The sequence below is a fragment of the Mesoplodon densirostris genome, chromosome 16 (assembly GCF_025265405.1).
Source record: "Mesoplodon densirostris isolate mMesDen1 chromosome 16, mMesDen1 primary haplotype, whole genome shotgun sequence".
Taxonomy (NCBI): Eukaryota; Metazoa; Chordata; class Mammalia; order Artiodactyla; family Ziphiidae; genus Mesoplodon; species Mesoplodon densirostris.
The window spans coordinates 54,628,930-54,646,595 of NC_082676.1; the positions used below are offsets into that span (position 1 = coordinate 54,628,930).

Consider the following 17,666-nt stretch of genomic DNA (forward strand, 5'->3'; position numbering starts at 1 on the left):
CAATTTATATTCAATAAAAATATGCACTTTAATTGTACAGTTTGAGTTTTGGCAGTTGTGTATAGTCATATAACCACCAGCATAATCAAGATATGGAGCATTTCCATCTCCCTAAAAAGTTCCCTTGTGCCCCTTTGCAAGTGGATCCCAGATCTGCTTTCTGTCACTACAGCCCTTTTTAAAAAAACTTAGATTTGTGCTAAACAGTAATGTTTATGAATTCAGGGTTTGAGGTATTATTTTTTTCCTAATTCATGTGAAAGTAAATCATATAGTTTTTGGTCACACTTTGGTAGGCTGATTTAACTGAAGAAAATGTATACAAGAGCTTGATTAAGCATTTGAAAGCTGAGAAAATTTTAAGTGACTGGAGAGCAGTAGTTCCCAAATCTTAGGCCCTAAGATTTTATTATTCTTCTGCTGTAGTTTCCACTTTTTTTTTTTTTGTGGTACGCGGGCCTCTCACTGTTGTGGCCTCTCCCGTTGCGGAGCACAGGCTCCGGACCCGCAGGCCCAGCGGCCATGGCTCACGGGCCCAGCTGCTCTGCGGCATGCTGGATCCCCCCGGACCGGGGCACGAACCCGTGTCCCCCACATCGGCAGGCAGACTCTCAACCACTGCGCCACCAGGGAAACCCATGTAGTTTCCACTTTTGAAAGGTTATTATAAACAACTTCTCAGTTAATAAACTTTATTAACAAATGATTGTTTATTCCATTACTAATAACTGGATGTTAATTTTCAATAGCATCCATTAAAATAGTGTGGGTTTTTCCCCCGCAAACTGCAGATTACATCCTATATATGAGATGTCAAATCAATTTAGCAGGTCATGACCAGCAGCTTTTTTTTTAATGAAGTAGAATAAAATGATAAATATAATGTATTCCGAATAATATGGGTAGGAATAGTACCATTGTTACCTCATAACTAAGTTGATATAATTCTAGCCAAAAACAAAAATAAGTGATTTCTTCATTAACCCATGTTGCCTTATTCCAAATAAATTTATAATTTCCTACTAGCTTGAAAAATAGTGAATTACTTCCTGACCTCCTTTACTATTTTAACTTGCATTTGACTTTCAATTTTTTTCCTCCAACATTTAAATTGTGAGAATTTTAATGCTATTTCACCATTACGTATATACTATTTCTTCTTCTGATAGTGGCAGGATATTTTAATATTTAATATTTAATATCCCACACTGACTGAAAGTGATGGAAATCAACTAGTATAAAAATGATTGTTGAAAAGATGCTTATAAAAGAATGAATGGCAGGGCTTGTTTTACAAAATGAGTTGTCTAGTTCTGTGACAGTTATCATATGAACAACTGAATGGTTCTCCTTAGGAGTTTTGAACTTGCTTTAAGCCATGCCATGCATCTATGTTAGACGTAATTGAAGCAAAAATACTGAATCCACTTCAGTACACAGAATCAACATAGCTGAAATATAATTTACAAATTTGCAATCTAATGACTAACAGTCTAATAATGGTTTCTGAATCTTCAGTAGTGAACATGTGGTAGTTTTGTAATTAGAAAGTGAACCTGTGGATATACACACTCCAGAGGTGCACAGGCTTCAGTAGTTGTGGCACGTGGGCTCCGTAGTTGTGGTTCGTGGGCTGTAGAGTACAGGCTCAGTAGTTGTGGCGCACGGGCTCAGTTGCTCCGTGGCATGTGGGATCTTCCCGGACAGGGCGTGAACCCGTGTCCCCTGCATTGGCAGGCAGATTCTTAACCACTGCACCACCAGGGAAGTCCCAAGGATTATCTTTAAAATGAGGCCTTACTTAGCTCTAATTATGGTTCTTGAGACAAGAGCTTTTTCAAAATGTGAGTTGCTTTGTTTACTTTTTTGATGAACTTGAGGAGCAGTATTGCCTAGTGGTCAGGAGCACTGGTTCTAGAGTAGTACAGACCTTGTTTTAAATTCTGGCTCCAAAGCATACTAACTCTGTGCCTTTGGGTTAGCCAGGCAGTAATGCATGTAAAGGTGTTAATTAGATGATGCTTGAATATAGCAAGCAACTCAGTAAGTGTTAGTAATTATTAAGGATCACAAATCTTATTGAGCCCTTTTTCTGTGCCAGATCCTGTGTTAGATGCTAAGGGTTGAAAAAATATGACATTCTTCTGGGAACCTGGCATAGAATACTATTTTTTTTCTTCCTTCAATATTGTAAAACAGCCTCCTTCTAAATACCAAATAATGGACATCTTTATTCAACTTGATTCTTCACTCATTTTGGTTTGTGTCTGGCTGTTACCCTGCTATTATTTATTAACATTTATCACACAAGTACTCTGGCACTGTAACAGGTACTGAGGATACGAAATGTGAATAAGAAAGTAGTTGCTGCCCTTAATAGAAGCTTATGGAGGCATGGTTTAAGGAACCAATTTATAAATATTTTTCTTAGAATATTTCTTTTTTTTTCTTTTTTTTTTTTTTTTTTGCGGTACGCGGGCCTCTCACTGCTGTGGTCTCTCCTGTTGCGGAGCACAGGCTCCGGACGTGCAGGCTCAGCAGCCATGGCTCACGGGCCCAGCCGCTCCGCGGCATGTGGGATCCTCCTGGACCGGGGCACGAACTCGTGCCCCTGCATCGGCAGGCGGACTCTCAACCACTGCGCCACCAGGGAAGCCCCTTAGAGTATTTCTTGACTTAGGGCCTAATATCCTGCAACTGGATAACATTTTATATTTTGGATTATCCCGTTAACACAAGCACATGAGGGTCTACATCATATTCACATTTAATTGATTCAAATTTAACTAAAAGTGCTATTTTCCCTACGCACCCGCTACCCACTCCCCGCTGTCCCCACTTCGCTCCCTAAAAGAGAGTAGGATCAAGAACAATTTAAATGTCAGCCTTTCCATTCAATGAGTGTGTGCTTGCTGTCTTGAGAGACTCAAATGGAGAAATGTGAAGCTGCACTTCCCTCTTGCCTCTCTCAGTGTAAGCATCTTGTCATCACATGTGATTCTGGTGTTTAAAAATAAGTATTGTCATATGAAGTGGCTTCTAAACTAAGTCAACTATTTTGTCTATTCTTAACTGAAAAATCTGTTCAATGTTATAGGAGAAGTTAGCCGTGTTGAACTTAGAGCCAGTATGTTGATATCCAATATGCCATGCCTTCCTAAGGGGTTTCAGAGGTAATATGACAACCCAAGAATCAAGCTGACTTTAGATTCTTGGTCTTATAAGAGAAGTCAAAATTAGTAGGAGTCTGAATGGCTGCTTTCAAAAAGCATATAATCTAATTGGGGAGAATACCTATACTGGAAAGATCATCTATAAAACAATTCATAGTAAAGAATGTAAAGAATCGTGAGGATAAATGGCAGTTGCATATTAGAATGGCCCCAGTTTCAAGCCTTCCGTCCTGTTGTCCCCATAAATACAGTCATTTGTCAGGCAGTGAGTCCAGGTTTTTGGTTTAGGAAAAAATGGTATCGATATCATTAGAGGGGATGTGAACATGTGAAAATGGTTTTATCCATAGGGGTTTCTTAGAAGTAGTGAATTGTGATTTAATAGGTAGTTAGAGGTGGATAAAAGGTACAAGGACATTTCAGATGGGGCAGATGTTATAAGCATGAAACACGGAGGTGTAATTGATCAAGCAAACTGTTTATCTTTTCATTTGGCCAGATGATCAGGGATTGATGTGTCACAGGAGATAAGGGTGGTAAGGACCATGACCAGCAGACTGAGGAGCAAGATCAATTCTCTTGACCATTATCTGTTCCTCATCCTACTCAGAGCTGTTAATGGAGAGCATGGAGACCCTTTTAGATTACTCTCTAACCCATCTGGTGCTTACATTTAAATCGTGATTTTTATTGGAAGCACCTGTTTTTTTTAATGATTTTTTTTTTTTTCTCGTGTAAAAATCAGGTCAGATGTGGCTATGTGATTATTTTCTAATCTCTTGTAGAATCAGTGTGATGTAATAGAAACAGGCAGAAACACATCAGGAAACCACGGTTCTGGCACCTCTCTGTCATTTATTAGTTCCATGAGCCTAGGCAAGTCAGTGTACCTCTCTAAGTCTTAGTTTCCTCTTCTCTAAAATGTTATACCAGAATCAGAGGTTTTCATGCTTATACTTTTTTTTCTTCTTTTTAATGAAACTTTTTACAAGTGAAACTACAGCTACCCAACCTCTTCTCCCCAAAGTTCTTTCCAGGAGTCTTAAGGCTGAGAAGAACACAGGTGGGAAATCCCTGGACTAGACCCCTAAGGTCCCTTCTAGAATTAATATTTTCTGATACTTACATTGATAAACAGTAAAATTTCTTTAAAAAAAAACAATTTTGAGGAGGTAACACAGTACTAAAGGTAATATACACTCATTGCACATCTACATTGTATAAACTATTACGAGGTACAAGAGACAATATGAAGAGAAAAGCAGATAACTACACTTGAAGTGTATTTGAAGAGTAAGGGGGGAACAAGGGAGAGCTTCTGTGATTGTTTATAACCCAATTCATACTATATAGAGATTCAGGGCAACAAGATTGTCTCTCTAAAAATTTTTACGGAGATGTAAGAAGAAAGAAAGGAAAATGAGTGTTTCAATTCTGCAAGAATTTTTAAAAATTTGTTTCGTTTATGTTTTGAATGGGAGATAGATGTACACGTGGTACTAAATTCCAAAAGGAGCAAAAGGATATGAACTAAAAAGACTTCCTCTGACCCCTGTAGCCATTCTTTGGAGTCAATCACTATTGCTAGCTTGTGTAAGCATCCCAGAGTTTTTAGAAGCACTTGCAGATCTTTGAGCGTATTAGTTTCCTGGGGCTCCTGTAACAAATGAGCACAAACTGGGTGGCTTAGAACAACAGAAATATGTTCTCTCTCAGTCCTGGAGGCCAGAAGTTTGAAATCACTGTCTCGGGGCTGAAATCAAGGGCTGGCAGGGCTGCGCTCCCTCCAGAGGCTCGGTGGGGAGTGTCCCTTCCTTTCTTGTTCCAGCTTATGTTGCTTGCCAGCCATCCTTCCCTGTTTGGTGGCTCCATCACTCCAGTTTCAAGGCCAGCATCTTCAAATCTCTCTCTGCTCTGTCTTCACATAGTCTTCTCTCTCTGTGTGGTCTCCCTCCAATTCTCCCATGTGGATATATGTGATTGAATTTAGGGCTCACCTGGATGATTCAGGGTAATCGTGCCATCTCAAGATCCTTAATCACATCTGCAAAGACTTTGTCATATAAGGTAACGTTCACAAATTCCAGGGATTAGGATGTGAATATCCTTTGGGGGGCTATTTTTCAGCCTACTACAACAGTAAAATGTAGTAGGCTATTTTTCAGCCTACTACATACTTTTCTGGACCTTGCTTCTAATAGTGAAAAACTGAAATAACCTAAGGGTCCATTAATTCAGGACTGGTACAGTAAATTATAATACATCCATCAGATGCAAAAAGGTGTAACGACTAAGAAGAATGAACTGGACCTGCTGACATGGAACCATATTCACTATAAAGTAGAAAAAAGCAATTTGGAGAGGGGCATATGAGCAAAGTGAAACTTTGGAGAGATACATGTCAAACTTAAAAGTGGCCTCCCCTGGGGAGTGGGACTTTTTTATGTTATACCTTTGTACTGTTGGAATTTTAAAATCAAACATGTTCTTTAATAATCCAGGTATTTTATAATAAATCCAGAAGAAAATGGACTTGCATTTAGTTTTTCTGGATGAATTATGTTGCAGAAGTAATAGAGGGTTGTTAAAATTTAACCTTTTGAAAATTTGTTTCCCAGATAGCAGACCCTACACTAGCTGAAATGGGAAAAAACTTGAAGGAGGCCATGAAGATGCTAGAGGACAGTCAGAGGTGAGCCTGTGGAACAGAAGTAACCCATTAAATGTGTTCAACCTGCTATGAAACTGGCGGCACTAGTTTCCTTCTGTTAAAGACACCTCTTGGTCTGTCATACAGAGTGAAGTAAGTCAGAAAGAGAAAGACAAATACCGTATGCTAACACATATATATGGAATCTAAGAAAAAAAATGTCATGAAGAATCTAGGGGTAAAACGGGAATAAAGACACAGACCTACTAGAGAATGGACTTGAGGATATGGGGAGAGGGAAGGGTAAGCTGTGACAAAGTGAGAGAGTGACATGGACATATATACACTACCAAACGTAAAATAGATAGCTAGTGGGAAGCAGCCGCATAGCACAGGGAGATCAGCTAGGTGCTTTGTGACCACCTAGAGGGGTGGGATAGGGAGGATGGGAGGGAGGGAGACGCAAGAGGGAAGACATACGGGAACATATGTATATGTATAACTGATTCACTTTGTTATAAAGCAGAAACTAACACACCACTGTAAAGCAATTATACTCCAATAAAGATGAAAAAAAAGACACCTCTTGGTTTCAGAATGTCACACTTAGCTTCAGCTGACTTTAAAATTGGTATTTGTCTTGGGTATAAGATGCTTTGTAATTAAAGGATTTTGAAATTAAGGGGCAGGACTTACAATTTTCAGTTCTGCCTACTAAGAGTTTCATTTATTTAATATATTGACTTGCATCTATAAATACTTCTCACTGTATATTCAGGTCATATAGGGCATCAGCTAACCAAGAAGTGGGTTGAAGTGTTATTATATTTTTAATATTATTTTCCTGAAACTAAACCCTACCCCAGCCTGGGGGCTGGGACGAGAAGGCAAGATGTGTGTTTCAAATCTCACATCAGGTACTAAGAGGTTGTGAGCAACATTATCACATGTTCATGCTCAAATGTTAGAAGGTTAACAGTTTTTTATTTCCTTTAAATTAGAAGAACAGAGGAGGAAAATGGAAAGAAGCTCCTATCAGGGGATATTCCAGGGCCACTGCAAGGCAGGTAGGTGGCAATGAAGATAAGTACCTTTACTTAGGGTGTACACTTTCTTTAAACCAAGATTTTACCATCACTGACTTACAATTTTAGTTTTAATGAGCACAAAGCAAATTGAGAGTTATATGCAGTATAACATCAGAAAACTGAAATGCCATTGGTTGGTTGGTGATAATGCTAAACCTACTGTTTCTCCCCCTTTCCCTTTCAGAGTTTAACACAACCTCTTAACTCAAAAGTGATACGCAAACTCATAATTATAACTCAACTATCACACTTGATTCATCCTTGAAACCAGTAATCTATTTGGTAGACTGAGCTTTATTGTGAGAGTTATTTTAACTTGATAAGATTTATCATTTTATTATATAGTAAATGAAAGGAAAATGTCAACTCTAATTTATTAGCAGAGTGGTTTATTTTTTGGCAACTAAAGCAAGTCTGTCAAGTGTTTGTGACTTGAGCTAGCAGGGAAGAGGTCAGAAAAATAAGTAGTTATCCAACTAACATTTTCACAGGATGTTAGCACTCAATCTGGAGTTAAAGTCCCGGCCCAGTTTCCCTCAGACAAACTTATTATTTTTTTTATTACCAGGAAACTGTACGTAGGTAAATAGTACAACTCCCTTAAGTTGTCCTTTGACCTGAATATAAATATGTACAATAAGTATGTTGCAAAAGAATAGTATAGAGGAAGGATCCCAGTGTGCCAATAAATGTCACATCTAACACACCCAGATACTAATTTTTTTTTTTTGGCTGCGTTGGGTCTTCGTTGGTGTGCACAGGCTTTCTCTAGTTGCAGCAAGCAGGGGCTACTCTTCGTTGCAGTGCACTGGCTTCTCATTGCAGTGGCTTCTCTTGTTGAAGAGCACGGGCTCTAGGCACGTGGGCTTCAGTAGTTGTGGCACGTGGGCTCAGTAGTTGTGGCTCGCTGGCTCTAGAGCGCAGGCTCAGTAGTTGTGGTGCACGGGCTTAGTTGCTCCGCGGCATGTGGGATCTTCCTGGACCAGGGCTCGAACCCGTGTCCCCTGCAGTGGCAGGTGGATTCTTAACCACTGTGCCACCAGGGAAGTCCCCAGATATTAATATTTTAAAATAAGCACTCCTGCTTATAGAAGAAGGGTGCTGACTTGAAGTCCTCTATGGGCGAAGTTCATTCTCCAACTGAGAACAGGAACCAAATCTTATAAGTCTCCTCATCCCGGGCCTACTGAAGGGAATTAAAGGGTTCCACTCATCCCACAGAAGTTTCCCTAGAAGACATACTACCAAGAACATCTGTAATTCTCAGAGTGGGAGGGCATTAATGGCACCGGTCAGGAGGATTCACACTAATAATGCTAATAGCCAGCGCCTGAGATAGCACTTCCCCAGGCGTGGCATTCGGTGCTTTCCATGGACTAACCGCATCCTCCCAGTTGTATAATGTAGGGCTTCGTGAGTTTCAGTAGCTTGCTCAAGGTCATGTGGCCTCATCTCTACACAGTGTCCAAGGATCACAGTCCCTCACACGTGAAGGTCAGCACCTTGAGGAGGATAGGTTTGGGGACATTGTTTTGATGGTGCTTTTTGAAAAGAGATAACTTTTTTTTTTAAATTAATTTTGGGCTGCATTGGGTCTTCATTGCTGCTCATGGGCTTTCTCTAGTTGCAGTGAGCGGGGGCTACTCTTCTTTGCAGTGTGCAGGCTTCTCATTGCAGTGGCTTCTCTTGTTGCAGAGCACAAGCTCTAGGCGCACGGGCCTCAGTAGCTGTGGCTCACGGGCTCTAGAGCGCAGGCTCAGTAGTTGTGGCGCACGGGCTTAGTTGCTCCACGGCATGTGGGATCTTCCTGGACCAGAGCTCGAACACTTGTCCCCTGCATTGGCAGGAGGATGCTGAACCACTGCGCCACCAGGGAAGCCCGAAAGAGAGAACTTTTTGTTAGTCACATTCTCATTAATAGAGTGATAGTATTTTGACATCACATGTTTTACAAGTCGCCTTGCCATTGCTTAGAACTTCACCTTTCATGTTCTTCTCTTAAGTTTCCACCTCCTCATGTGATGAGCGTTTAAAAACATACCTTGGGTAGAAGTAAGTGTTTACACTGCAAGCGAATCTGCAGTTTCCCCAGCTTGGGGAAGAGGTAATAATAAATCATGTTTGCATTTCGTGTTTAGCTCTGTTAGAACAAACAGACAAGACTCCCACGTGGGGCCTCCCTGGTGGCGCAGTGGTTAAGAGTCCGCCTGCCGATGCAGGGGATACGGGTTCGTGCCCCGGTCTGGGAGGATCTCATATGCCGCGGAGCGGCTGGGCCCGTGAGCCATGGCCGCTGGGCCTGCACGTCCGGAGCCTGTGCTCCGCAACGGGAGAGGCCACAACAGTGAGAGGCCCGCATACCGCAAAAAGAAAAAAAATAATAATAATAAAAAGACTCCCACGTGGAGGGAAGCTAGATACACCAGTGGCATTGGAGTATTCTTGCTGCTTTTGTGACCTTCCAACAGCTTATAAGGACTACTTCGGCCCTTATTACATGCTTATTAAATAGTCTCCAAGATTCAAATGAACAGGTAGAGAAATATTGCTAAAGCTGGTGAAATTTTTAAAAATCAAATTAATATTTAGGCAGAAGATTTAATCGCAAGTAAGGTTATATTCAGAATTCAGTTGATAATTTGAGGTTTGTTTTAAAAATGATGTATACTGTATCTCAAAACACATTATTTCTTTCGTAGCTACTCAGTTAAAAAAGAAAGCATGTCAAGCTAGTTTAGACGAGAGAAAATAGTGAGAGACCGGTGAGGGATGTGTGCTGTTTCCACCTGTTTGTCAGCTGTTTTTCTGCTCCGCAGTGGACAAGACATGGTGAGCATCCTCCAGTTAGTTCAGAATCTGATGCACGGAGATGAAGATGAGGAGCCCCAGAGTACCCGGTAATGGAGAACAGTTGGCAGCTTCTGTTTGAAAGTATATGTATTCTTGATTTTGATAATGATTGCATTCTCACAAGTTGCTGCAGTAATAAGCTATATTTAATTCCTAGTTACATGTGATATTATAATGATCAGTTTCTTCAGAGAGACATTGACATATTTTAGATAATATATTTTGTAAAAGGAAGTCATTTACTAAAATCCTGTCGTTTTTATGGTCTTGTGTCTTAGGGAGGGGCTGGCACAGGGGCCAGAGAATGGCTGTTGTGTGCTTTTCTGTTTCTGACTGCTTCTGCTCCTGTGCTTCCGTCTCTGATTGCTGAGAAGTGCTGCAGCTGAATTCATTGGTGGCAGGCCATGTTGTCTGTGAATCATCTGTTTATTTTATTTCTGTTTGTGCACCTATCAAGCAATTTATTTAGTTTCATTCTCTCTTTAATAGTTTTAAATTTAATTTTTTTGGAGTAAGTAATTCATTCTTCCAGTTCAAATTTCAAAAGATAGAAAAGGTGTATATACAAAGGCAATTTTCCTTCTTACCTCTGCCTCCCTACCTTGTTCTCCTTCCTAGAGATAAGTTGCCAGTTTCTTGTGTATTCGTCAGAGATACTTCATGTGTATGTACACCCAAGCAAAATGTCTGTGCTCACCCCCTCCAGTACCTAAATACTATGCATGTTGTTCTGTGCCTTGCTTTTTTCATTTATGTCTTGGAGTTCCCGGCATAGCAGTATACAAGGAGCTTTCTCCTTTAAGAGCTGTTTAGTGTTACTCTGAATGGATGAGCCATATTTTATTTAACTAGTCTCCTTTTCATGTTTTACTCTTAAAAACATTCCTACAGCCAGTAACTCTGTACATGTGTCATTTCTCATAGAAGAAGTGTTTCTGTAGATTAAAGTCCTAGAAGTGGGATTGCTGGGCCAGATAAGTTTGTGCATTTGTAAATTTGCCAAATTTCCCTTTGTGGAATTGTGCCACTTCACATTCCCACCCATAATGTGTGAGAGTACGTCTTTCCCCACACCTTTGCCCAAAAGGGTATTAGCAGACTTAAGGATCGTTGCCAGTCTGATAGGTGAGAAATGATATTTCAGCATAGTTTTAGTTTGCATTTTTCTTATGAACCAGATTAAGTGTCTTTTTGTATGTTTTAAGACCCATTTATATTTCCTATTCTATGAACTGTCTCCTTTGCCCAGTATCCTGTCAATTTTTTGTTTTTTTCTTTTTACATTTATTCTTTATAAGGGAAATTAGTCCATCCACTTTAGTAAAGTGTAAAACAATACCTAGTTCCCCTTGAATGTGCTGTATTGTTATAAATAGCTATTTAATGCAGGGAATTGATCTTCGTCTATTGATTCTTAAATTTTCTGCACATTTTAGCTGTACTCTCCATAGTTCTTCAACTGGTATTTAATTAAAAAAACTTTTTTGGAGAAAAGTATTCAAAAACAGTTTGTGTATTTGATTGGTATTCAATAAAAAAGGATATTTATCTCCTAGGACTTGAATTAAAAAAAAAATTTCCCCCCAAACTATTAATACCTTATGCATTGAATTTTCTAAATGTATCTCAGTGTCTGCCTTCTAGGCCATTAAATGCATTTCAAGTCTGACAGAAATTTCTGTGGAATAATGTGTCTCTATGTTTTATTTATTTATGCTTTGACTAATACTTTTTTTTTAATCTAATAAAATTTGATTAACAGAATCCAGAATATTGGAGAACAAGGTCATATAGCTTTGTTGGGGCACAGTCTGGGAGCTTACATTTCAACTCTGGACAAAGAGAAGCTGAGAAAACTTACAACTAGGATACTTTCAGACACTACCTTATGGCTCTGCAGAATTTTCAGGTAATAAGTTTTTAGTTTCTGGTAAAGACATTTATGCGTTGGGTATAGACTGTGAGAGATCTCTTTTCTGGAGCTATGCTACCTGGGTTCAGCTCTGCCTCTTCCCTTTCCTCTTGGAAGCGTTGCTTAACCACTCCATGCCTCAGTTTCCTTATCTATGAAATGGGGATAGCCTTAATATCTATTTGATGACATTGTTGTGAGGATTAAATGAACTAATGAATTAACATATGTAAAGAGCTGAGGACATGAGCACATACATGTTGGATAATGTCCACAGTTACTTGTTCTTAAGATTCCTAATTGGCACATGTTGACAGAAGGTACAGCAGTGAAATAGGTTCAGGTATTTTTAATCAAAGTATTAGCTGTGCTTTAGTAGAAAGGAAATGCTGTCATAAGGAAGATGAGTATGTGTTATGAAATTGAAATTTGCTTTATACTGTGATAATATTGGCATTATTAAGGAATTCTAGCAGACTAAGGAGTCAGTAGAAGAAATGGGACCAATGGTATTCTGTGTTTATTTATGCTATTACGTTTATGGAAAAGGAATGTTTACCTAACGTTGGAACATTTAACTTGGTAGACTTGTTTTCAGATGCTGGGAAAGAGCTTGACCTGGCGAGAGTATGAGTTTGCCTAACTATATGGCAAAGGAGAAATTTTCTTCTGTTCTAATAAAAATCCAATACCTGTAACTGAAAATCTCTCTGTCCTTCTTTTTGGAGATTGAGAAGAATAAAATGTCCCAGGCAGATATTAGTGAAAGCAAAAGTTAGCCTGACTAGCATTTTTGACAGTTTTACTTAACTTTGGATGTTTTAGGGCTGAAACTACTAAGAACCATGCCTGCATTATCCAGTGCTGGCTTTCTTGTAAAGTAAGCCAGTCCATGATCTTCAGCCTTTTTATATCTGAGGGATTCCCATTCTCTACTGGTTTTCATAGTTTCTGCTCTTTCTGAAGCTGGGTGTGGATGAGGGGTCATTGCCTCTGTTCTTTATAACCTCCAGCTGCAGTGAGGTGTCAGCCCTCTGAGATGAGGGTGATTCCTATGTCCTTTCACTGATCTGGGTAACAGTTTCCAGGTTGAGAAAAGAATTACTTCCATGGTTATAAGACTGGGATATAATATCAGAGATAAGAACATACTGACATATGGGTATCTTTTAACAGGTATGAAAATGGCTGTGCTTATTTCCATGAAGAAGAAAGAGAAGGACTTGCAAAGATCTGTAGGCTTGCCATTCATTCCCGTTATGAAGACTTTGTGGTGGATGGGTTCAATGTGTTATATAACAAGACACCTGTTATATATCTAAGTGCTGCTGCTAGGCCTGGCCTGGGCCAGTACCTCTGTAATCAGGTAATGTGGCATAAGGTGGATATTTTAAAGAAAGGATGTTTTATTCTGTCCTGGAAGTTTTTCTTTAGCTGCTGTTTTTTCCAAGTGAAAAGAAAGGTGATTTTCTTATATGCTTGTTTTGTCATTATTATGTATAAATGTGTATTAATACATTTAGATATATCTATATATATGTATTTCAGTTGCCCAAAGGCAACCACAGTCAACATTTTACTTTATTTCTTTTCAGACTTGGCTTAATCAGAGAGTATGTGTGTTTTTACATAGCTATATCTGGCTTTTTTCACTTACTGTTATACAGGTTCATATCATGTTTTACCAGTTCTCCAAAGTAAAGTATGTTTTTAATGTCTTCATAATATTCCTTCAAGTGAGTGTATAGTATTTTAACTGTTTCCCTTTTGGGCAATTAGAGTGATTCCATTCTTTTGCATTTTATGACCATTTTGAGGAAGTGCTCTTTGTATAGTGCTGTTATGGACATCTTTGTGCATGAAGCTTTTCTATACTTTGGGTTGTATTCCTCAGATGGATTTTTCAGAGCCAGTCTAGAATTATTAGATCAAAGAGCATTACCATTTTTTAAAGTTCATGGTAGCCTGATTACGGGGCTACCTTGAGTCAAGAACTTGTTAAGCCTCTTGGCCAAGAATGTTTTAAAGTAAAACCCATAGGATTGGAGGGGTTGTCTTTTGTAAGATAGAGGAGTCCAGGGAGATACATAGGGGAAACTTCAGGGCTTAAGTTGATTCTGAGCTGTGGTCATTGGTGGCAAGAAATTATGTCCTCTTCTTGAGGGTGTACAAAATAAGGAGTTTTATAATATCTCTGTAGAAACATGAAACAAATTACTTATTGAGTACCTACTGTAGGCCAGGCTCTTATGGACCCAAAGCTCCCTTGGAACAGCAGTCCAATCTGCAAAAGATGTGTGAGAGTGTTCTGTTAAGGGGGAAAGGTAGGTGGCAGAATAGCCATGTTCATGTTTTAAAAAGTGTGTACATGCTTACATGCATATGTTTTTTATACCTAGAAAAATATATTTATATAAATATATATTTATTTTTGCCTAGCAATTATCTGCAAGGTTCTATACTAACCTGTTAACAGTAGTAGATTGGTGGCTTATGGAGGGGGGGAATTTTCACTTTTAATTTCTATAATTTTTTATTGTGTGTTTTACTTGGGTTTCACTTTCATAATTTAAAATAAAAATTCTTTAAGGGGAAAAAGTGTGAATAAAGTGCTTGTTAAATTTTTGGTCCTTAAATGCTTCCAAGTTTTAGTTATACAGAGCAATATGCTGCAAATGTTAAAAAAAATTCCTAAAACATATACTCCTTAAGGATTTGGAAGCTAAAAATGAGGAATATAAAATTTATTTGACAATTACTGTCTCCATAACGCTGACTTCATTTCTCTTAAGATATGTACATCTGCTAGTCCATATCTATTGCTTTTTAGGAATGGGTGGACCCATAAGTAAGATATTGTACTTTGAATGCCTTTAGTCGGTGTTATTTACCACTAATCCTTGGAGGAAGGATTCTAAATTATCCCCCCAAATGCTCATATTAAGAGTTCCTAAGGAGAGAGAATATTTAGAAAGAATAATTGTGACTTAGAGCCACAATCTTTTGGGGACATAAGGGAACGGTGACAAAGATCTTTCTTGTAAAATTGCATGTTTCTTCTTGCAGCTTGGCTTGCCCTTCCCCTGTTTGTGTCGTGTGCCCTGTAACACTGTGTTTGGATCCCAGCATCAGATGGTGAGTTCTTTAGGTTTATAAAATAATAAAGAATTGTGTTTTGAAACCGTACCTTCCTTTAAACTGCAGTTCTGTTTGCTGGCCTCCAGATAATTATTAGCTTATTCATGAATTGCTTAGACCTTCCCATTGCATAATACATGCTGCCGGGTTTGACTGTCCAGGAAGGTCGGCTGGCATAAAGGTGAGGAGCACCTGGCTCTTAAGGAATCTTGTAATCACTGTATCGCCTGTTTTAAGTAGAAACATGGAGTCCAATTAAGCCTCATGAATACCTTCTAAAGCTCATTCTTTCAAATGGTTATCACTGTTGCCTGGATTTATGAATGGGCAGATTTTGATTATTGTAATCCTTGGCATTGGATTCTGCTTATTTTTAGACATGCAAGTGATAAGCCTTCCCATACTGAAGTCAGAAGCAAAAGGGATAGGTTTTAGGGTTCTGCATTTCTTTTTCAAGGTAGTTAGATTTTCTGGTTCAGATACATCAATGAGTAATATCAGAGATACATTTTTGGTTGTTTTTTGGGGGGGGTTGAGAGAACATTTTTTTTTATTGTAAATGTTTAAAACTAGAGACATGTTGGTTCTGTATATGCAGTTTCTAACTTTAATCTCATTTAACTGATTTTTCTAGTTAGTCTTCAAGGAAAACGATTTTATTTTCACAACTATGATTGGAGAAAAAAGGAAAATTGTCAAGAAAAGAATTGCTTTGATAAATTTTGAGAGTCATCTGCTTCTTTTAGAAGTTATAATTTTTCAGTGTATATGCTTTTATGCTGGTTGTCTCATGTTTTTGTGGTTTGTCTTTCAATCCCAGGACGTTGCCTTCCTGGAGAAACTGATTAAAGATGACATAGAACGAGGAAAACTGCCCCTGTTGCTTGTTGCAAATGCTGGTAGGTATCATGAACCTGAATCTTCCATTTTGGACATATAAGAAAGAGGCTAGGTAGTTAGCCTAAAAGAGATCAAGTCTTAAGAATGTTTGTGTGCCACATGTTTAAGGAAGGTTGGTATCAGCACTGTGGTGAGAATTACAATACTAAAGTTTTAGCTCATTAGATTCCCTTAATTGTTGGTTTGTTTTGGGAGTGTATATACTTTTTCATTTAGGTTGTGCTTCTCTGTTCCTTCATATGCTTCCTTTCTAAATTGAATTTTTTTTTTTTTTTTTTTTTGGCTGTGTTGGGTCTTTGTTGCTGCACACGGGTTTTTCTCTAGTGGCAGCAAGCAGGGGCTATTCTTCGTTGCATGTGTGGGCTTCTCATTGCGGTGGCTTCTCTTGTTGCAGAGCACGGGCTCTAGGCGCACAGGCTTCAGTAGTTGTGGCACATGGGCTCAGTAGTTGTGGCTCGCGGGCTCTAGAGCACAGGCTCAGTAGTTGTGGCGCACGGGCTTAGTTGCTCCGCGGCATATGGGATCTTCCTGGCCCAGGGCTCAAACCCGTGTTCCCTGCATTGGCACGTGGATTCTTAACCACTGCGCCACCAGGGAAGCCCTAAATTAAATTTTTTAATGTCACATTTAAATGTCCACCTTTGAGAGAGCAGGTCAACTACCACTTTCTGCTGTGCTCACCAGATTGTATTCAGCATTGTACTTGAAGCTCTAGACAGTGGAGTAAGGCAAGAAAAATAATTAAATGACATACAGTTTGGAAAGGAAGAATAAACTGTCTTTATTTGCAGATGGCATGATTGTATAGGTAGAAAGTCCTAAGGAAACCACAAAGAACAGCCATTGGAACTAATAAGCAGATCTATCAAGCTTGCAGTGAACAACTGAAATTGAAATTTAAATGCCATTCATAATAGCATCAAGAAAAAAACCTTTATGGATAAATTTAACAAAATAATGCAAGATATGTACACTGAAAACTACAGAATGTTGCTGAGAGAAATTCAAGAAGACCCAAATAAATGTAACAATATGCCACGTACATGGGTTGAAAGACGCAATATTATTAAGTCACATCTCCCCAAATTAATCTATAGATTCAACTCAATCCTTATCAAAATCTCAGCAGACTTCCAATTTCTTATAGAAATTGATGAGCTGATTCTAAAATTTATATGGACATAAAAGGATCTAAGAAGAGCAAAATAATTGTGAAAAAGAACAACACTGGAAGATTTATCCTATCTGACTTTTAGACTTACTGTACAGCTACAAATAAGAGAGTGTGAGATTAACTGAAGAGAGCAGACTCACTCATAGAAATATGGGCACTTGTTTTTTTTTTTTTTTACAAAGATGCCAAGATAATTTAAGAGAAGAAGGATATTTTCCACCAGTGGTCTGGAATCAATTGGATATCCATATGGAAAAAAATTGAATCTCAACCCTTACCTCATTCTGTATGCAGATGTTAATTATAAATAGTTCATAGGTCTAAACGTAAGAGCCAAAGCAATAAAGCTTCTAGGAGAAAATATAGAAAGATCTTTATGACCTTGGCTTAGGACAGAGATTTCTTAGGACACAAAAGACAGAACCATAAATTGGAGTTTATCCAAAATTAAAAGCTTTTGGGCTTCCCTGGTGGCACAGTGGTTGAGAGTCTGCCTGCCAGTGCAGGAGACACAGGGGTTTGAGCCCTGGTCCGGGAAGATCCCACATGCCACGGAGCAACTAAGCCCGTGTGCCACAACTACTGAGCCCACGTGCCGCAACTACTGAAGCCCACGTGCCTAGAGCCCCCGCTCCAAAACAAGAGAAGCCACTGCAGTGAGAAGCCTGTGCACCGCAACAAAGAGTAGCTCCACTCGCCACAACTAGAGGAAACCCGCATGCGGCAAAGAAGGCCCAACGCAGCCAAAATAAATAAATTTAAAAAAAAATTAAAAGCTTTT

General features: G+C 39.0%; 1 protein-coding gene across 1 annotated transcript in view; it reads left to right on the top strand.

Moving 5' to 3' along the window:
• Nucleotides 1-17,666, top strand: part of PDXDC1 (pyridoxal dependent decarboxylase domain containing 1) — a 54,727-nt gene that overhangs the window by 8,242 nt on the left and 28,819 nt on the right. The window contains exons 2-8 of the mRNA XM_060079253.1: nucleotides 5,792-5,865; nucleotides 6,825-6,890; nucleotides 9,728-9,808; nucleotides 11,524-11,670; nucleotides 12,850-13,039; nucleotides 14,740-14,808; nucleotides 15,632-15,710. Coding sequence (XP_059935236.1) covers nucleotides 5,792-5,865; nucleotides 6,825-6,890; nucleotides 9,728-9,808; nucleotides 11,524-11,670; nucleotides 12,850-13,039; nucleotides 14,740-14,808; nucleotides 15,632-15,710 — 706 coding nt within the window. The remainder of the gene's footprint in view (nucleotides 1-5,791; nucleotides 5,866-6,824; nucleotides 6,891-9,727; nucleotides 9,809-11,523; nucleotides 11,671-12,849; nucleotides 13,040-14,739; nucleotides 14,809-15,631; nucleotides 15,711-17,666) is intronic.